The 21,475-nt window shown below is 43.6% G+C and overlaps 2 protein-coding genes across 10 annotated transcripts; one reads left to right on the forward strand and one right to left on the reverse strand.

Annotated features, from left to right (window-relative positions):
- Positions 1-1,399: 1,399 nt before the first annotated feature.
- Positions 1,400-17,364, reverse strand: CNTF (ciliary neurotrophic factor). 8 transcript variants are annotated; one of them, XR_012851078.1, is made up of 4 exons: positions 9,396-9,494; positions 6,116-6,289; positions 1,875-3,139; positions 1,400-1,722 (listed from the first exon to the last, which is right to left on the reverse strand). XR_012851078.1 is itself a non-coding variant. In XM_075841896.1 (3 exons), exons 2-3 carry the CDS (start codon positions 6,209-6,211, stop codon positions 2,657-2,659), a joined length of 579 nt encoding a protein of 192 aa, XP_075698011.1. In that variant the 5' UTR covers positions 6,212-6,289; positions 17,316-17,364; the 3' UTR covers positions 1,400-2,656. The 8 variants fall into 8 exon arrangements, 7 of the variants coding, with proteins under 7 accessions (XP_075698011.1, XP_075698009.1, XP_075698004.1 ...); XM_075841896.1 differs by lacking the exon at positions 9,396-9,494 and adding an exon at positions 17,316-17,364 and having other exon boundaries at positions 1,400-3,139; XM_075841894.1 differs by having other exon boundaries at positions 1,400-3,139; positions 9,400-9,505.
- Positions 9,466-20,353, forward strand: LOC142663308 (uncharacterized). 2 transcript variants are annotated; one of them, XM_075841887.1, is made up of 3 exons: positions 9,466-9,568; positions 18,812-18,933; positions 19,614-20,353. In XM_075841887.1, exons 2-3 carry the CDS (start codon positions 18,845-18,847, stop codon positions 20,197-20,199), a joined length of 675 nt encoding a protein of 224 aa, XP_075698002.1. In that variant the 5' UTR covers positions 9,466-9,568; positions 18,812-18,844; the 3' UTR covers positions 20,200-20,353. The 2 variants fall into 2 exon arrangements, with proteins under 2 accessions (XP_075698002.1, XP_075698003.1); XM_075841888.1 differs by lacking the exon at positions 9,466-9,568 and adding an exon at positions 9,635-9,937.
- The last annotated feature ends 1,122 nt before the right edge of the window (positions 20,354-21,475 follow it).

Consider the following 21,475-nt stretch of genomic DNA (forward strand, 5'->3'; position numbering starts at 1 on the left):
CCTCTTCATGCTGTCGACCACCTGTAGGATAGAGGACCTGGTTTGCTGCCAGATATGAAGAAAGTCTCAAAATGCAGAGTTAGCTGTGGGTACTTGAGACATAGCAGGCAGTGCAGGAGGAACACGTGAATGTTGGCTGTATACGATGAAGAATGGAGTAGAGGCAGTAGATTCACTTGTGTGTTTGTTGTAGAAGAACTCGGCCCAAGGAAGAAGCTGCACCCAGTTGTCATTCTGAACAGAAATGCAATGACGAAGGTATTTCTCTAATATTTGGTTAATTCTCTCGACTTGGCCATTAGACTGAGGATGATAGGCAGAGGAAAAGTCCAATTTTACATCAAAGAGTTTACAGAGGGCTCTCCAGAATTTCGAAGTAAATAGTACCTCCCGATCTGACACAATATGAAGAGGCAGTCCGTGCAGACGGAAGTTATGCTGTATGAAGAAAATTGCCAGACAAGGAGCAGAGGGAAGACCTGTTAGTGGGATGAATTTGCTGAGCTACGCTGTTTTCATAACTGCCCTAAAAGTAAATGGGAGTTAAGGAAACAGGATAGCCCGCTGTGTTACTCTGTTTCCGCAGCTCCAGAAACAGAGTAGCTCGCTGTGCTATGCTGTTTCCGCAACGCTAATTTGCTTCTATGGGAGTTACGGAAACAGTGTTTTCGTAACTCCCGACCACCTAATCAGGAAGTGTTCGGGAAGCAGCAGGTGCCCAGCAAGGTAGAACTGGGTTTAGGGGGCCCCGTTCTAAAGATAGGTGCGGGTCCCAGAGCTGACCAAAGGAGGCAATTTCTGACAAAGAGGGAAATACCAGGTATTAGAGCCCCAGACCATAATGGTATATCCAAGAATGTTTTGTTTAATCAATTATTACAAAGCCAACGTGTTAATTTTTTTTTTAGTGCAATTCAATCACTCGAACGGGTGTCAAATCGGCCAATAAAACAGCCGTTTTTCACGGCTCATTTGCACCCGTGCGGGACCCAATTTCACAGATCCCTCATAGACTTGAATCTATTGATTGATCTGGGAAAACGGGCAAAAATTGGACATGTCCCATTTTTTCACTGGCCGTTCACACGATCCCTAGAAAAAATGGCCGTGTGAATAGCCCCATAGTAGTACATTCATCCTGTGACGGCCGTTAAATAAATATTGTCCTGATGATCCCGTTAGTGTGAATAATGTATATATATTGTTTGAATGAAATTCCACTATTGATATGTCACACATATGTTCAAAAATAAAAACTTTTATATGGGGCGTTCTTACTTTATAACATTACTGTAAATATCTTAATGTTATTTGAATGACACATCACCCAACAGAGAAGAATCAATTATTTAATTATTTCTTAAATATGTAATAAATTATATTTTAAAAATACAGACACAATTTTTTCTTTGCGCTAAAAAAATGTAACAATGAATTTCTTTCGTTTGCAACGTTCTTTTTTTTTGTACTGTATACAAAAGCCTCTGCTGAAACATCCTCCTCCGCCATCAAAGTCCGTTGCTCATATGCCATTTCCAATCACAGGTCACATGCATAAGTCCATACTTCGTTGTTGTCTGCAGATCCGCTAGTAGCCATCTTGGTTCATTAGAATGCACATAACCAAAATAAATGCCTGTGGCACCCAGTCATGTAGTTAGCTTGCCCAAGCCATGGACATTAATTAGGAACATAGGTAAAATGCACCATTGTAGCTTCTTTCTAGAAATATTGTACAAATAAAACTAATAGAATACCATACTAATAAATAAGTAACGTCAAAACTGCACTGCATAAATGGACACCAATTTTTCAAACAATTTATGTTAATCTAATAGTATACCCGATATAAAACAATTTTGTCATTTACTTACTGTTAACATTTAGTTGTTCTATCCTTGCAAATCTTGTGTGAATTTACTGCCACTGGGTGTCTCCCTTTCTGTAATCTGCTGTGCACCCCCTGTTGTCAAGCATCGTCCATCCCTGATTAGAGAGTAGAATTGACTGCTGCAGAAGGTGGGGGTGTCACTTCACTGCCTGGCTATACAAGTCTATGGAGAGGGGAGGAGGGGGCAGAAAGAGAGAGTCAGCAACAGACACACTGCCAATACAGGTCTATGGAGGGGGGAGCAGAGAAAGTGTGACTCAGCAACACACACGCTACAAGTAAGTCTATGGAGGGGAGTGAATAGGGGAAGGAAGTAGGAGCAAAGAGAAACACACAGAGATACTGCTGATAAGATTTCTATGTCACCCCAGTGCTGGATTCTCAGCTACAATGCTCATTACTGCTATATAATGTCCACAATGCTGATGCTGCTTCTATATATTTATTATAGGTAGAGATAGGAGAGCAGGATTCTCCTCTTCTCTGTGTACAGTGTATAGAAGACATGATATCAGTTAGGCTGTGCCCACCAGCGTTTTACCATGAATCACTGTGGTTTTGCCATGCAGCGATAGTAGATGAAGCACATGGTTTCAATGTGATTCATCTATAATAACCACACGGGCAAAAGGTGCATTGCAAAACCATGGTGATTCGCATGCAATTTTTACCACGCGTTTTTATGAAAATCGCTACAAAACGGCAATGTTTTTACTCTATCTTCTGCCCCTTTGTTGTACCCTACATCCAAGTTCTCTCTATACTTCATGGTTCAGTCATTTCTGTAGAAGTCTCTGCCCTGATGGCCATGTTGTCTCTTTCCCTTTGCAACTTTCGTAAGTCTCTGACGCTTCTTAGTGCCCAGATTGCCAGCTCCCTTAGAACATGATAACCCCTAACCTTCTTCTCAAAGACACCTCCTGATGCTCTATCCACCTCATCTATGTCTTCATCTAATTCTTTCTTTAGACCCATTGTTGTTCCAAGATGCTCCAACTGAGACCTTAAGACTGACACTTGTCTCAGAACGTTATGAAGGCCACTGTGAAGAACACCCTCCCCTTGCAACAAACTGTCCCCCTGTTCTTCAATCACTCGCATCAATCGCTTCTCAAAGTCCAAGTAAGCAGTTATATTAGCAAGTAGTCTCTCCTCCATTGCCATCTCTACCCAGGTGTCAGAATCCATGGATGCGTTTCCTCCAGGAAAGTCAAAGTGAGTTAAATTGTGAAGTCCATGTTCCTCCACCTGTGAGAAAAACATGGGTCAGAAAGTTCACCATATATATTTTCTGTAGTTTAAATTATACCCTAAACATCCATATTTCGAAACATATCTTAGCTGTAAATTTTTGTAAGGCTATGTTCACATCTGCGTCAGGGCTTTCCATCAGAGGAGCAGAACAAGGGAATGCTGGACGCAACGGTTCCGAACGCTGGCGGCCGACAGAACCCTTATGACTTTAATGGGTTTCGTTGGCTTACCATCGGGGTGTCCATCGATTTAGCCGAAACAATAGTGCAGCATGCTGCGCTATTGTTTCCGGTAATTTCTGCCGAAGCTGCGACGGAGGCCCCTAACGGAGCCTCCAACGCAGATATGAACATCCTCTAAGTAAATCAGAGATCTTGGGAAGAGTTTACAATCCATCTATATACAGACTAAGGCCTGAAAAACGGTGCGTTCTTTGTCAACGCAAAATGGACATGTTCATGTGAATCTAGCCTTATAGTGGGAGATTAGCTGGAAATTATATTGTTATAACTTATAGGAAATGTTTTTATAACCTTATAGAATCTTTTATTGGCCAATGTTTCGCCTTTTTGTTTGTATAAAGTATTGTTTAGTTTGGTTGCCATTATTTGGTACGCAGGTTCTCGCAATCTTCTCACATGCATTACAGATATACTGTACACTAAATTAGAGGTGATCATTATTATGTGGGTCCAGCCTTTTGTCGAACTCCTAGCGGCCTTCAGCGGCCATAGTGAGGATCCAAGTCCAAAGACCCCTACTCAGGCGCAGAAAAAAGTAAATTTGTCACTCACAGTTTGAGAACCTGATAGTTTTTGCATTACACTTTTTTTGGACTTCTAGGCCGGGTTCACACGTAGCGTAAATACGGTGCATTTTCTGCAACGGATTTCATTGCAGAAAATACGCAGCGTAATAGAGTAGCAGCAGAGTGGATGAGATTTGAACAAATCTCATCCATACGCAGCATAAAAAAACAACCGAAAAAAACGTTCAGAAATTGACCTGTGGTGCGGTTTTTAAAGCCGCAGTATGCCAATTTATGCTGCGGAATCACTGCTTTTCTGCGGCGGGTATTTAATTTAATTGGGATGTAAAACCTGCAACAAAAAGATGTTGCGATTCTTGCGTCGGAAAAGCTGCTATACCACCGCAACTTTACTTACCCAGATCTCTCTGCTCCTGCATCCAGCCCGGCCTCCATTGATGACGCTTCATTCCAAGTTACTGCTGCAGCCAATCACAGGCTGCAGCGGTCACATGGGATGAAACGTCATCCCTGGAGGCCAGGCTGCAGGACATCAGAGGGACGCGTTGCCATGGCTATGGGTAAGTATGCTGTGCAATTGTCTCCAGTAATCTTGGCCGAATTCGAACCCCTAACAGAGCCTCCAGCGCAAATGTGAACGAGGCCTTAGCCTTAAAGATGACCTGTCACTAGTGCTGTCACACTGATAATACTAGTGAAAACTGTGCCCTAAAACGTTTATTATTTTAAAAGTTATGAGCTCTTTTCTAAATATGCAAATGAGGCTATACTAGACAAGTGGGTGTCACCACCAGCGAATCCCCTGAGGTGGAGCCTCCTCACAGCCTCTGACACTGTCCAATCAGCATGAAGCAGCTTCACACAGTGTGAGAGACTGAGGCTGGAGGGAAGGGGGATCACATAAAATAGCCATATCTCCGGCTGTGGACCACCCAGAACAGCGGTTCTGGTGGCTTATGAAAGACGAGATTCTAGCTGTGACAAAACAACAGGTATCACCAGTTGAAAACACAGTCGGGAATGGAAGCTGTATTCTATATGATCAGGCTGTGTTGCTGGGCTGAGTAGAGGCGAAAACATTGCACCGTGCTCAAAGTGAAAAGAATCACCTCCCATTTGGCTATTAGAGCCAAATCAGCATATTTAGAAAAATGCAATAACTTTGCAAATAATAAATGTTTTTGAAAAAAAATTACACTGTAGTTATCAACATCATAGCGCCTATTAGATTAGTTAGGAGATAGGGAATTAATAAACCAGTGAAAGATCCTCTTTAAAGAGGCTCTGTCACCAGATTATAAGTGTCCTATCTCCTACATGATGTGATCGGCGCTGTAATGTAGATTACAGCAGTGTTTTTATTTAGAAAAACGATCATTTTTGACGGAGTTATGAACAATTTTAGCTTTATGCTAATGAGTTTCTTTATGCCCAACTGGGCGTGTTTTACTTTTTGACCAAGTGGGCGTTGTACAGAGGAGTGTATGACGCTGACCAATCAGTGACCAATCAGCATCATACACTTCTCTCCATACATGTACTCAGCACATAGTGATCTTACTAGATCACTATGTGCAGTCACTTGCTCACACATTAACGTTACGGACGTGTCCTGACAGTGAATATACATTACCTCCAACCAGGACAGGATGTGTATTCAGAATCCTGACACTTTGCTAACGTTTGTGGTTGATTTACAGCACAGCAGGAGTAGTCTCGCGACATTACGCTGTAAATTGTCATTTATAGTGAGACTGCACCTTTAGAAATCAACCACAAACGTGGTTCTAGTAAGATCTAGTAAGATCACTATGTGCTGAGTACATGAATGGAGAGAAGTGTATGACGCTGATTGGTCACTGATTGGTCAGCGTCATACACTCCTCTGTACAACGCCCACTTGGTCTAAAGTAAAACACGCCCAGTTGGTCATTAAGAAACTCATTAGCATAAAGCTAATATAGGTCATAACTCCGACAAAAATGATCGTTTTTCTAAATAAAAAACACTGCTGTAATCTACATTACAGCGCCGATCACATCATGTACAAGATAGGCCACTTATAATGTGGTGACAGAGACTCTTTAACAAAAGTCGAGCTTACTCAACCATCACTATACTCCAAAAAACTTTTCACTGTGTAAACAGGGGGGGGATACCAACACATGCACAAACTGAACACACAACGACACATAGCTCACGTATTTCTCAGTTAGGATCAGGAGGTCCACACGGATCTGTCGCAGCTGTTGAATAACACGTGAGCAGAGGTCTGTGTTCAGCACTTCAGAATCCATCACAGGGTTAGCGTGTTTTACATGAGACAGCTCTGAGCCCAAGCACTTTTATAATGGAAGGGTCAGCAATACTAGGGACTGATAAACAGAGCACAGCGCGTAGGGGGAGAGAAAGGGAGAGAGAGAAAAAAAAGAGACTGGCTGAGTGACAGTGAGTGTAGGATAGACAGAGGCACACATAGCATTAACTATTTAATCCCACAGATTAGCAAGGGAATTTTTCATTGGTGTTTTTCCTCCAAGAGGATTGTTGTCAGAATGGGAGAGGTGCGGGTCAGGTACCAGATACAACACCCCAGCATAACACCAAAGACACGATAAGGATGGAATGCAACACGGCCCACTGAAAAACTGATGCGGTGCCGAATATAAAGTCACTATTGTGACTAGAAGCGTAGGTCGACAGAAACGGCAAGGAAGAAAAACAGAAATGAAATCACACAAGCCCCACGCGATATAATGCAAGAGCACTACATCATGTTGATCTCCTTCCCCGTTGCAGGTGTACGGGATCGGAGTTGTAAGACATCACTGTGACGTCATCGAGAGCAATCTCAACTTTATGCATCAGCAGACCGCTAGGAACTTTCTGAAGGGAAAGAGATTAGTTAGAAACCTTATGCCCATCATCTGGAAATACACACTTATGCCCCATGCACATGACCGTAAAAACGCCCGTAATTACGGGCCCATAAACTTCTATTGGCCACGGGTACCTTACAGTTTGCGTACGGGAATGTGCCCGGGCCGTTGAAAAATATAGAACATGTCCTATTTCAGGCCGTAATTACGGCACGGGCAGGCCCATAGAAGTCTATGGGGCTCCCGTAATTAAGGGTGGCTACGTGTCTGTACCCGTAATTACGGGAGCGTTGCTAGGCGACGTCAGGGGATTTCATTTGAATAAAGAGAAGCAGAGCAAATGGCGTCTGAGCGATCATGAGACATCATTTCCAGCCCCCCTTTTTTTTAAAGGTCCGCAAATATGGGTGGAATACGGGTTAAAGCCGTGTGACAACAAACCCGTATTTACGGGAGGGAAAAAATACGGTCGTGTGCATGGGGCCTTACCCCTTTTTTAACCTCTTCCCTCCGCTGCCATTTTTCAGATTTTCACTTTCGTTTTTTCCTCCCCACCTTCCAAAAGCCATAACTTTTTTTTTTCATTCAATTTAGTCGTATGAATGCTTGTTTTTTGCGGGACAAGTTGTAGATTTTTGCGCCACTATTTATTGTACCACATAATGTGGTTGGAAACTGGAAAAAAAAATATTCGTGGGGTGGAATGGGGAAAAAGACAGCGATTCCTCCATTTTTGGTGGTTTTGTTTTTACGGCGTTCGCCGTGCTGTAAAGGCGACATGTTAACTTTATTCTGCAATACTATTAGGGCGATACCAAATTCATATAGTATTTTTTTTATGTTCTACTACTTTTACAAATAAAAAACTGATTGTTAAAAATAAACTTTTTTTCGCTATATTCTGAGAGCCTCCATTAGGCCCCCAGGCTGTCATGACAACCATCGGCACCCCATGATCGCATCACGGGAGGGCATGCAACGTCACAGAGGGCCGCCCCCTGTTTCTAACGGCTTAGATGCCTCGTTCGCTATTGACCACAGCATCTAAGTGGTTAGACGAGCGATTCCCCCACTTTGCCATTGTATACAAACATACAAAGTTTCATTTGTTTTATTTTATCCAATACTTTTTAATTGCTGCAACCTTGTATGTAAGCACACAAAGAAAATGTATTTTTACCGACCTCTGACCCCAATGAAAGCGCACTTTGGCGGTCTTTTTTGAGATGTATGACCCCTGCTGGCATTTCAGTACCATATGTGTTTTTTAAGCCTGACGAAGAGATCGGTGGTTTTAGTGATGGCGGTAGGTCTTGCGTTCTTACAGCAGTCTCCTGGGCACTCTGATTTAGCCTAAGGCGATGTTCACACGCACAAATAAAAACGCCTGAAAATTACAGAGCTGTTTCCAGAGAAAACAGCCCCTGATTTTCAGCCATTTTTGAAGCTGAAAATGTTTTGTGAAGCATTTTTTCTAGACGTTTTTGGAGCTGTTTTTCCATTAAAACAATGAAAAACAGCTCCAAAAACGGCTCAAGAAGTGACATGCTCCTTCTTTTTAGGCGCTGGTTTTTAGCGTTTATAGGCATTCAGGCGTATTTCGAGGTGTTTTACGCCCCCGCAACTCAGAAAAAAAAAAGCATGTACTTATCCCGTTCTCTATACTGCTCTGTGCAGCCCGGCCTCCTGGGATGATGTTTCATCCCATGTGACTGACGCAGCCAATCACAGGCTGCAGAAATCACATGGGATGAAACGTCAGGCTGCACGGACAACAGAGGGATGCGTCGCCGTGACTACGGAGACCGGGGAAGTATAAGCATTTTTTTTTTAACCTGTTTTCCACAATTTGGTGCTTTTTTTCAGCTGGAATTCCCTGCGGGTTCCAGGGTGGATGCATTGAGTACTTTGACGCTTCGTATCCGCCCTGCGTGAACTGGTCTTAAGGTTCACTGGATTTTAGCTTAAAAAATACATGCAAAATCTGCACCGTGTGAACACGGCCTCGGGGTGTATTTACATGAGTCGTTTTGTGTTGCGATTTTCGGTATCACAGTAAAACTGCGCCATTTTTTAACGTGTTTACTTCGATTACGATAATTGCTTGCCTAATAAATGTGCATACGTATAAAAACACCACATTACTAAGACATTAACGTACAAATTCTACCCACATAAGACAGCAATTCAAATGGTTTATACCGAACATTTAAGGGTATGTGCACACACACTAATTACGTCCGTAATAGACGGACGTATTTCGGCCGCAAGTACCGGACCGAACACATTGCAGGGAGCCGGGCTCCTAGCATCATACTTATGTACGATGCTAGGAGTCCCTGCCTCGCTGCCGGACAACTGTCCCGTACTGAAAACATGATAACAGTACGGGACAGTTGTCCTGCAGCGAGGCAGGGACTCCTAGCATCGTACATAAGTATGATGCTAGGAGCCCGGCTCCCTGCACTGTGTTCGGTCCGGTACTTGCGGCCGAAATACGTCCGTCAATTACGGACGTAATTAGTGTGTGTGCACATAACTGACTGAACCGTAAAGCGCGGACACTCATGGCAGTCTTTACTGCATTAATGACGTCACCAACCAACCACGTGATGACCGCCTCCAGCATCTTTCGTCGGATTCTATTCTACACTCCCCTTGCTGCGGCGTCACCAGTTTAGCAGAAGCTCCGCCCACTTCCTCAAGAACGCGCATTGATTACGTCACTGAGGTCGCCGGCGTATATTGATGACGGAGGCAAGGGAAAACGGAAAGGTAAAAAAATAAATAAAAAAAACAAAACTATATGGCGCTGATTCGTTTGTAGATAGGGGGGGGGGGGTAAACGGCGGTTATACGACGCTCCGTGGCAGGAAGGCAGTGCACTGCTGCACAGAAATACAGGGGAGTGCTGGGAGTTGTAGTAGAATATGATCAGGAGATCAGGGAGGCTGTAATGTTGTGATAGTTATGTCTATGTTACTATGGAGACATAAGTAGGCTACATTTTTCCAGGGCCTGCTCCAGTACAGGGGCATGGTAGTAACATCCTGAGAATATGTGGTGGTGGCGGGTGACAGGGACGATCCACCATTGCTTTGGGTTGTCAAAGGGGTTTGAGAGAAATGTAAAGGCTGTGCGCAGGTTTGTAAGCACTTTTTTTATGGACTTTTATTAAAAATTGTTTTACTTTTTATCATACAGGTTCGATGTATCTCGTATACATACAAACTGTATCTTTCTCCCACATCTTCATTCCGTCAGTTCAGCTGAAATGACAGCTCCGCTAATCATCCACCTAATATCCATTTCATCTAAGTCGACACATCTAAGTTGACTTAGATGTGATCGATATTAGTTGGCTCCTGTAGGACCCACTCGCATTTGAGCTGTCAGTTCAGCTGAACGGATGGAATCGGCTGAAAGAGAACAATACCATACCTCCCATCAAGTATCGTAGAAGCACAACCGATGCGGCGCTGCAATTTTATTCCTTTTAAGCCATGCCTCTAACCCCGCCCATACACACCCGGTTCAGCCCACACAGTATCATGCTCCCATAGAACCCCCAACACGGTATAACACACAATGGTGCCTCCCTCACAGTATAATCGCAAATAGCTTCCCCATATAGTATAATTCTGTCACGATATAGTATATCTACTTAGTTGCCACCATACAGAATAATGCCCCACAGCTGCCCCATAAAGTATAATGTCTTCTTAGCTTCCACCATACAGTATAATGCCCCCCTAGCTGTCCCATACAGTATAATGCCCCATACAGTATAATGCCCCCCTAGCTGCCCCATACAGTATGTCTTCTTAGCTGCCACCATACAGTATAATGCCCCCCTAGCTGCCCCATACAGTATAATGTCTTCTTAGCTGCCCCATACAGTATAATTCCCCATAGCTGCCCTAGTGCAGTACTATAATGCCGCTTTAGCTGGCCCTAGTGCTAGTGCCCACATATAAAGTGCCAACATAATGCCACAGTACCCATATAAATAGTGCCACAGTGTCCCCTGTAGATAGTGCTCATATAGTGCAACTGTGCCCATGTAGATAATGCCTCACACCCCATGAAGATTACGCTACCCCACTGTAGACAGCGCCATTGGTGCTCCCTCTAGGAGTGGAATCCCCTGCCAGAGCATTGGCCACGCTGTGGCTGCGGATTCCGCTCCAGGATGAGCCCTTGACGTCACTGTCCATATATGGAAATTGACATCAGGGGCTCCCTCTACACCGTGTTCCAAATTATTATGCACATTGGTTTTAAGTGTCATAAACATTTAATTATTAGTTTTTCAATTAAACTCATGGATGGTATTGTGTCTTAGGGCTATTTGGATCATTGTAATCAATCTCAGACACCTGTGATAATTAGTTTGCCAGGTGTGCCCAATCAAAGGAAATCTACTTAAGAAGGACGTTCCACATTATTAAGCAGGCCACAGGTTTCAAGCAATATGGGAAAGAAAAAGGATCTCTCTGCTGCCGAAAAGCGTGAAATAGTGCAATACCTTGGACAAGGTATGAAAACATTGGATATTTCATGAAAACTTAAGCGTGAGCATCGTACTGTGAAAAGATTTGTGGCTGATTCAGAGCACAGACAGGTTAGTTCAGATAAAGGCATAATGAGGAAGGTTTCTGCCAGACAAATTAATAGGATTAGGAGAGCAGCTGCTAAAATGCCATTGCAAAGCAGCAAACAGGTATTTGAAGCCGCTGGTGCCTCTGGAGTCCTGCGAACCTCAAGGTGTAGGATCCTCCAGAGGTTTGCAAGTGTGTATAAAGCTATTATTCGGCCACCCCTAAACAATGCTCACAAGCAGAAACGGTTGCAGTGGGCTCAGAAATACATGAAGACTAATTTTCAAACCGTGTTGTTTACTGATGAGTGCCGTGCAACCGTGGATGGTCCAGATGGATGGAGTAGTGGATGGTTGGTGAAAGGCCACCATGTCCCAACAAGGCTGCGACGTCAGCAAGGAGGTCGCGGAGTCATGTTTTGGTCTGGAATCATGGGGAGAGAGCTAGTAGGCCCCTTTAGGGTTCCTGACGGTGTGAAAATGACCTCTGCAAAGCACGTAGCGTTTATGACTGACCACTTTCTTCCGTGGTACAAAAAGAACCGTGCCTTCCGTAGCAAAATTATCTTCATGCATGACAATGCACCATCTCATGCTGCAAAGAATACCTCTGTGTCATTGGCTGCTATGGGCATAAAAGGAGAGAAACTCATGGTGTGGCCCCCATGTTCCCCTGACCTCAACCCTATTGAGAACCTTTGGAGCATCCTCAAGCAAAATATCTATGAGGGTGGGAGGCAGTTCACATCAAAACAGAAGCTCTGGGAGGCTATTCTGACATCCTGCAAAGATATTCAAGCAGAAACTGTCCAAATACTCACAAATTCAATGGATGCAAGAATTGTGAAGATGATATCAGAGTAGGGGTCCTATGTTAACATGTAACTTGGCCTGTTAAGTTTTTTTTGATTGAAAGAGCTTTTGATTTCTGTAAATATGACCTCCTAATGCTGCAAATTCAACAAATTACCATTTTAGTTCTCTTTACAACCTTTAAAATGTTTTGATCTCTGTTGTGCATAATAATTTGAACAGTGCATTTTGAGTTTTTTACTTCTAAAAAAAAATCTGTTATCATTAGGAGATTTTTTCAATAAAATTTGCATTATACTCCAACGGTTGATGGCTTGAAGATTATACTGACTGTCATTTGCATTGACTGTTCAGCGAAAAATAACATTTGCATAATAATTTGGAACGCGGTGTAGTAGCGGAATCCCCGGCCAGGGCGTTTGCAACGCTCTAACCGGGGATTCCGCTCTTCGAGAAGCCCCTGACGTAGCTTTCCATATATGGACAGTGATATTCCCCTAGGAGCAGGATCCCCGACCAGAGCGTTGCCATATATGGACTGTAAGGTCAAGTGCTTTCCCTAGACAGGAGTCCCCGGCCAGAGAGCTTGCATTGCTATGACCAGGGACTCCATAGTTGAAAGCCCGACATCACTGTCCATATATGGACAGTGAGGTCAGGGGCTTCCCTGGGCTCAGTGCTTAAAGTAGCGCTGTGCAGGAGGTGTCCTTGATGAGTGGACAGGGAATCCTGAAGCAGGGAGCTGACGGTTCCTTGCTTCAGCATTGGATTCAACTGTATCTGAATCCTGAGGACTCAGATACACTTGACACCGGGACATACAACCGTCCGCCCAGGACAGCGGGACACCGCCCGGAATCCGGGACTGTCCCGCTGAATCCAGGATGGTTGGGAGGTTTGCAACATAGCTTCTAATGTAAAAATGTCTTCATATATTATTAAAAAAGTGCATAAAGGGGTAGTCCGACGAAAATAAAAACTATTACTTTATTATATTTTTCTGAGATTAATAAACTTGTAATGCGCTTTATTTTACAAACCTTCAATGGTCGCAGGTTTTAAGTCCATGTCACGTGGACCTGGAAGTTCGGAGAGGGCGTTTTTGTGGTGACGTGTCGACACAGGCTCCGGAGGGAAGGAGCTCACTCTCCTCTCTGTGTGTAGATGACCAGAATGAAGGGGTTGGCTGTCTCGCTTAATTCATCAGCTAAACCTGCCCCCTCGTTTTCGAGGTGTATTTTGGAGCGTAATGCGACCTTTTTACGCTCCAAAATGTGCCGAAAAAAACCTGTGTGAACATGCCTTTACATTCTAAAAGGATAGATTATGGTTTTCTTTGCTCATTATCACAAAATACATGATACGCAAAAATCCATATGCAAATCCACAAACATCCGATCCAAATCGTTGCTGGCTTTGTTGGGGATTTGCCACTGCAGATTTTGCTGCAGATCCGTAGGTAATCCGCAACAACACATTTTATTACGGATTATATCTTCCCCATTGAAGTCAGTAGGTAAAATCCACAACATAACTTGACATTTCCATGCGGAAAAATTCTGCAGCATATAGATGAGATTTGATTAAATCCACTTTGCTGCTACTGTAATTCGCTTCAGATTTTCCGTATGCAAACCTGCAGCAAATCCGTCCTGTTTATTTACCCTTAGAGTGTATTCAGACACTGAGATGTGGTGAAAACTGAATTTAATAAAAACGCATGCAAAAACTGCATGCATTTTTACTACTATTTGATGCATTTACCGTAAGAAAAAACACTTTGAAAAATGCATCAAATTGCGGTAAAAATGCATGCAGCTTTTTGATGCCGTTTTTTTATGTGGTCTTAACGGCACCGCAACTGCAACATCTGAATAAAGTCTTACTACCTTTCTTTGTATGTTCCCATCACAGTCTAGCCCTAGCAGTGTGTTGTTTTTGAGCCAGACACTGCCTGGTTGCCCACGTCCTATAGAATTCAACTCTCATACACAAAGCTCTCCCCAGTGCTGCACCTCTCTATTTCTCTTCCCTCATCTGTTTACCATCCTACCCTTTCTCTACGTTCTTTCCACGATCTATGTATAACATCTTCCATAATCTGAACCTTCCACCCTTGTCTCCATGACTTCTCTTGTGCTGCACCCGTCCTCTGGAATGCGCTACCCCGGGCAATCAGATAATTTTTTTTACATCCTAAATTTTAAGCCTGCCCTAAAAACACATTTGACTCCTATTACTACTGCCCTACTTTCCTATAAACACCCCCTTGTATATTGTTCCCCAGATTCCTTAATTCAATAATACTGTATCTCTGACACTCCTAGCACCCCATATTTGCGCCTGCACACGTTCTTGCTGTGGGTGACCGGCTCATGCAGCTTTGTGTCATCCCCAATTTTGGACCTTATCACATCTTTTACGTCTTGTGTCACCCCTATTTCTTCATAGATTGTAAGCTCTTGGGAGCAGGGCTCTCACTCCTCTTCTATAAATTGATAGTTCGTTTTTATTCCGTAAATTTTTTGTAGATGTTCCCTCTGGATTATAAAACGCAGTAGCGTATGTAGGTGCTATATAAAGATTATTATTGGTATAACAGGCGGCTAGTGTTCATCACTCGGTGGCCCCAGGGCGTCAGTGTAGGGGACACATCTGCCGGTCTCTGGCCACTCTATATAAGAATTAACCAACGCATACCTTGTTTCTGTCGGTGAAATCTCAGCAGCCAATTTAACCGGGCATTCTCTCTATAAAATGCAGTTACGCACGTCCTCTCCTCCTTTCGAGATGGTCTGTTTGGTCATATGGGAAATCTTATATGCTACTCAGTGAAGTATAAAGAATCAAATAAGAGGTTATTACGTTTCAGCAGGGTGTTGCCGACGTTCAGTCTCTTGTGCTTCATCTCCCAATACCCTTCCCCCAAAACATCTGCCTTGTTATCAATAGGCACTTTCTGTAGGATCAATGGTTTAACTCTCTCAGCGCCTGAGCAGACACCTCTAAAGGTTCCCGGAGGCAGCCGGAGCAGTTGATCGGCGTGGGGCCCGGGTGTCGGACCCCCACCAATCATGTACTGATGACCTATCCTGTGAATAGGTCATCAGTGTGAAAAACCAGCCCGTGCCTGGACAACCCCTTTGATATACAGGGCCTACTCATGTCTGTCTATATATTGTGCTTTGTATGTGATTAATTATTTCTAGGTTGCTTTTATATATTTGTATCAGAGGGCTGCAACCTGTGGCTCTCCTGGTCTTGTGAAACGACTCAGTATATAGCTATGTCTCCTCGACAATATTACCTTGTTGTAGCATCAGTTAACGATGTTCATGGAGAGACGTGAGGAAGGAGACTTGAGCTATGGATGGGGACGAGCGCTCCTTACTACGATCACTCGTCCCCATACCTTTCTATCAATTCGGCAGCAAGTCTCCCTGTTTACACACCAAGATGTGCCGCCGACAACGATAATATTTTGGTAATTTAAAACGATACAGTCTGCGGACTAACGGGTTTGCTTTTTCATCTGCTGATCGCTGCCCTGTTTACACACGGCAATGATCGGGAAGGAGCAGGTGTAAAAGGGCCCTTCGTTACCCAGTCATGGCTCTCATCCAGCCAGCTTTCCTTTATACCCACTACATCATAATCTATGTCGGTCATTAGAATCTCCAAATCATCCATTTTATTTGCAAGACTTCTTGCGTACATTTCATCTTACCGACACTTTTCTTTTTCTTAGATCTATATTTACATCTAGTCACCTCCCAACTCCACTTGCTGTCCCCAGCCGCTACTAAATCTCCAATAACCCTGTTGTCTCCCACTCCCAATCTACTCTAACCCCACTTGTGTACCCCCATCCTCCCACCCCCACATCCTAATTTAAAAGCTCCATCAGCCGTCTAACCATTCTTTCCCGAGCATCGCGGCACCCTCCCCATTTAGGCGCAGTCCGTCCCTACCATTTAGAGTTTCTTGGGCAGAAAGTAGTGGCCGATATTGCCTGTCCTGGAGAATGAGAACCTGTTGTGTTTGTAAGCCAACGCACTTTAAGGTCAATTCACACTTTGAGGAGAGTTGAAAGGAAAAACTTTCTGTTATTTCTAAGGACTTGCCCACATGTAACGGATTTTTCTCCGCATTTATGCATCAACTAGCAGACAATACGCCGCATTTTTTAATGCGTTTTTTTTTAAGGTCTTTGTGATGGTGATATTTCTTCTTCCTGTGATGTCTTTTCCACCCCTGTAAGAAATTCCACAGCGTTTCTGCAGCAAATTACGCAGTACATTGTAGTTTGCCGCGGAATTCTTGTTCCTCATTGATTTCTATGGGGGAAAAAAGCAGCAATTTAATCCACTTTCCGCTGCAGAAATAAAATTACGCAGCGCAGGTGAATTTCTGGACTGAATTTTTCCGCAGCGCGTGGATGACATTTTGTTAAATCTCACCCACTTTGCTGTGGATTTTCGATCCGCAGTTCCGGACGGATAATACGCAGCAATTCCGTTGTGTGTGGACGAGCCCTAAGGGTGCAGCAGATTTAGTTGTAAAAAATGTCTGTGACTGTAAATCAGTTCTATCCATCTCTAGGGCTAATTCACAAGACCGTGTGTGCCGCCCGAGTCCCGAGTGGAAAGATAGGACCTGTTTTATCTTTTCACGGATCAGAGTCGGGTCTGTTTTCATGGACCTGATTCACCCACTAAAGTGAATGGGTCCGTAAAAAAAACCTATTGGGTGCCACTCAAAGGCCGTGGCACTCGGTCATGTGCAACTGGGCTTAGACATGTGTTGGATGTATTGAGAGGCATATTGGCGGTCACCCAGCTTTCTCGGAAACCGGTATAAGATATGGCAGAATAGAAGAGAATGATTCATGAATAAACTTACTAATGTCTTTTTTTCTGTGAAGAAATGAGGTGATTTATAACAGAGAAAAAGTCGGTTCTTAAAGACCTGATGGATTGTACAGTGCCTGCAAATTGCTGCCTCCATCTCTGTGTATTCTGCGTAGGCAGCGGGCAGCCAGCCTGGCAGCATTTTTCATAGTCTGTGCAATATCTCCCTATCAAGTAAAAATAAAATCATTAAACTTACTTACAGTATCTGGGATGTAGCCTTGACTGCTGAGCTTACAGGGCGGTCTGGTAGCCGTGTACTAGGAGTATAGAACATGTAGGACACTCCTATATCCCCTGGTGGTGAGTCACTATATGACATTCTTGTCACTGACAGCAAGGTGACAGAGCACTGCCACTGCAGAAAAGGAACAGCAACTGTGAGAGGGATTAGAAGATGTTTAAAAGATAACATTTTGCATGGACTTCATCTTGTATGGTAGGCGTCCACTTTGGATAGTTGGAATCCATCTTTTGGCCTGAAGGAGACATCTTGAGATTAATAAGTAAAAAGGAATATATTAATCTAAGTAAGAAGTTGCCTTGAAACAATTCTGTTATGTGTTCTTGAATTTAATGTTTTTTTTTGTAAGGAGCAGATCAATCATTCATGGAAGAATGGACAATGACTATAGTTACCATAGGTCAGCCTTGGAGAAGGGATTTGTTTAAATGATTTAATGTTGGGCCATCTTATCTGCAGTCTCCATCCTCTAGTGAGATAAGAAGTAGACACATTAAAGAGACTCTGTCACCACATTATAAGTGCCCTGTCTCCTACATAAGGAGATCGGCGCTGTAATGTTGGTGACTGTAATGCTTTTTATTTAAAAAAACGATATTTTTTCACAACGTTAGGAGCGATTTTGGTTTATGCTAATGAATTGCTTAATGCCCAAGTGGGCGTACTTTTACTTTCGACCAAGTGGGCGTTGTACAGAGGAGTGCATGACGCTGACCAATCGGCATCATGCACTCCTCTCCATTCATTTACACTGCACTAGCGATCTAGATATATCACTATGTGCAGCCTCATACACAAGCCCTAACATTACTACAGTGTCCTGATAATGAATACACATGACCATCCAGCCTGGACGTCATGTGTACTCACAATCCTGACACTTCTGACTCTTTTTTGTGAGATTCCGGCAAGTGAAACGAAATCTCGCGAGATTACGGAGGTAAAGGAGATTTCGTTTCACTTGCCGGAATCTCACAAAAAAGATTCAGAAGTGTCAGGATTGTGAGTACACATGACGTCCAGGCTGGATTTCATGTGTATTCATTATCAGGACACTGTAGTAATGTTAGGGCTTGTGTATGTAGCTGCACATAGTGAACTATATCGCTAGTGCAGTGTAAATGAATGGAGAGGAGTGCATGATGCCGTCTCGTTGATTGGCGCCGGTTCAGACATAATTTTCTCTCCATAATGCAGTGTGCAATACAGAACCGGTTCTGTACAGATGTTCTGTTTTGCACCTTATTGTTAGAAGCAATCTAAACAGTGATTACATATGCTATATATTGTTAAGGCCCGTGCACACGACTGTATATAGGCGCTTCCATAATTATGGACGGCTACGGATACGAAGGTGTAAATGAGGCTCAAGGATGGAGATCTTCTCAGGAGCTAGTGTGGACCATGTTTGTAATAACAAGAGTATTTCATGATATACTTTTATTCCGTAGGTCCATCACTCCGCTGGATTCCATCAGTAAGCCATGAACTCGGCTCCATCATCACTGGGGCTTCTCTCAGGATACAATACCTCAAGCTCTGATGAAGACGAAGCAGCCGAGAATACATCTGTGTGAGCAATTGTGGCCTTGTTATAGCATAAAATACCTTTTCGGAAAGTATTTTCTTTAAGGTTCAGTTATCATTATATAAATTCAAGTATATAGATGCAAAAAAAAAAACAACGTCAGAACATGTAGGACCCCTAAATAATGGTAATGGGGAGTTGGTCACAGAGGATCAAGAGAAGTCAGAGCTACCTAACTCTTTCCCGTCACTATTCTGTAGATTTACGTCGGGAAAGGGTTTTTAAAAATGGCGCCCGCTCAGAAGCTGAGCGGACACCATAGCCGCCAGGTCTCTTCTGTGTTACACATCTCTGATGACAAGCATTTAACCCCGAAGATGTCGGTGTCAGATATGTCTACCAGTATCTGAGGGGTTTTTGCTTTCACTTTGGGGATGGTCACCGGTTCCTGCGTCGCGAGATTGCGGGAGCCGGTGTAATCCTCTAGCAGCTGGGAGCCATGTGAACGTTCCCAGCCCTACTATAGGAAGGTCGCTAGTGAGACCTCTCAATAGCAATGCACTGATTTTGCCATAGCCTGAAATATTGTGATATTGCAGTCCATGGCATAAGTGATCTAATGATCGCAGGCTGAAACCCACTGGGGGCGGGGCTAAAAAATAGTAAGTAAAAAAAGTCTTTATGAAGCACCCAGTCTAATCAGTTTCTTACTATTTTTGTTTCAGCCCAGCTCCATCCAAGTCAGGTTTCTTTGCAGATGCAGCCTCCAGCAGCGAAGAAGATGCAGACAATCGTGAGAAGAAAGATAAGGTGGAGGAGCCCCTGGTGTCTCTCCCGTCACCCTTGCCCTCGTTCAAGCTGCCCGCTCCTTGTCTCGGTAACCAGAGTGGGTTGAGTTCCACCAGTGTGTTCTCAAACCCATTCCAAGACGAGAAGCAGGCACAGCTAAGCATCTTAGAAAGGCATGTCAAACTGAGCGAGGGCAATTGGGCAAAGGGCGGAAAAGGAGCCTGTCTGGCTTATCAGAGAGACGGGCGATGTCGTTATGGAACCAAGTGCAAATACAGTCATGGTAGTGATTTGCCTCAGGGAAGCACGTCTTCCGCACAGCGAGAGATCATGGGAAATGACTCCGGTAATAAAGCCTCGGAGACACACGGTTTAGGGAGTAGAGAAGAACATGTTGAGGAACCTCAAACTGATAAGGGGAAGAGAAAAAAGCCAGGACTCAGTGACACTCTCGTTCCCCCTAAAAGGTCATTAAAGAACTACCAAAAGCAACTGTCAACCGAGAGACCCTGGGCGGTGTAACACGGGTCTATATCCCATATATCTGGCCCTGTGACCTATATGGAATTTGGTCATCTACTATTAGGTCTTGTAGAATAACGTTGTATTTATAAATTGTATTTTTCCTTTCTCGTAATAACTTTACATAAATATATTGTGTGATTTTTTTATTTTATTTAAAGAACTATGTGTAGTATTTACCCTTCCGAGCTCTTACCAAATGCTGCTTCTGTTCTCGGGGGTTATTCATAATGGGGCAGGACAGATTCCATTAGCTATGTAGACAGCACACCTCAGGCCTTGAACCTAGGTTGGATTTCTACCGACTAGTTGACCTTCTTCTTAGACCTTACTGCCCTCCCAGCCGCCCAGGAACAGATAGGTGCAGGGGCTCCTCAACGCAGTGCCTCTTAACTGGTGGAAGTATTCGGGTAATATAATCACCAAATTGTTATGCCCTGTTAGCGGAGTTTCCCTTGTTTCTGGAAACTGGACACTGCTTTTATTCCCAACTGGTCATGGATAGAACTGTATAGAAACGTTGTGTCCTCCATGTCAAAATCCTTCCAACCTCCAAGGGGGCGATCCAAATACTATGAGAATTGTAGCAATGGAATTAGTTCATCTGGATGTCAGAGGGGGTGACTCAAGCATTCCCTATAGAATATGTACAGTCCTTCTTCACTGTTAATTTGAAAATACTGTAATACTATATGGAAAACTAGTAATTAAATCCAAAGCCCCAAAAATTACCTTAAAATAGAAAAAAAAAATCAAGACTAAAGAAAGATGAGCACAAAACTAATACAGAAAAAGTAAGTCCTCACATATGTCAGAAAGAGCTGCTGGAAGCTAATGAAGCATTTTATATATTGACGAGAGGAGCTTTTTCAGGACCCTGTACACACAGTGGACTGTAATAATACCCCCCCCCCCCCCAACCGTGCCAAAGGAGCAGCTCAGTACATGTAGCACAGGGAGAGCTGTATAGTACCAAGAGAACCGTACTGTACTGTGGAGAGTTACGACTAGAAAACCAATCCATGAGTTTTGAGTATTGCAGCACCAGCTGATTGGCTCTTTTTGACCCCTATGTGATGTGCTGATTGGCTGTTCATTCTTAGGGACTTTTTACACGGGCCTCTTATCGGGCAAACGAGCGTTCATGTGATGCTTGTTCCTGATCATCGCCGTGTATAAACAGGGCAACGATCAGTCGATGAACTTGTTACCACAGACTGTCCACCTGACACGACTGTGCGGTATGTGGACCCACTGGGCCGCTCCGCTGTAGCGG

This window comes from Rhinoderma darwinii, chromosome 11 (genome assembly GCF_050947455.1).
Source record: "Rhinoderma darwinii isolate aRhiDar2 chromosome 11, aRhiDar2.hap1, whole genome shotgun sequence".
Classification (NCBI taxonomy): Eukaryota; Metazoa; Chordata; class Amphibia; order Anura; family Rhinodermatidae; genus Rhinoderma; species Rhinoderma darwinii.

Coding starts and splice junctions, on each gene's coding strand:
- LOC142663308 (XM_075841887.1), top strand. CDS start 18,845: ATGAACTCGGCTCCATCATCACTGGGGCTTCTCTCAGGATACAATACC. Junction 18,934..19,613: donor GCAGCCGAGAATACATCTGT/GTGAGCAATTGT, acceptor TTTTTGTTTCAG/CCCAGCTCCATCCAAGTCAG.
- CNTF (XM_075841896.1), bottom strand. CDS start 6,211: ATGGATTCTGAAGTGCTGAACACAGACCTCTGCTCACGTGTTATTCAA. Junction 3,140..6,115: donor TGATCCTAACTGAGAAATAC/GTGAGCTATGTG, acceptor TTTTTCTCACAG/GTGGAGGAACATGGACTTCA.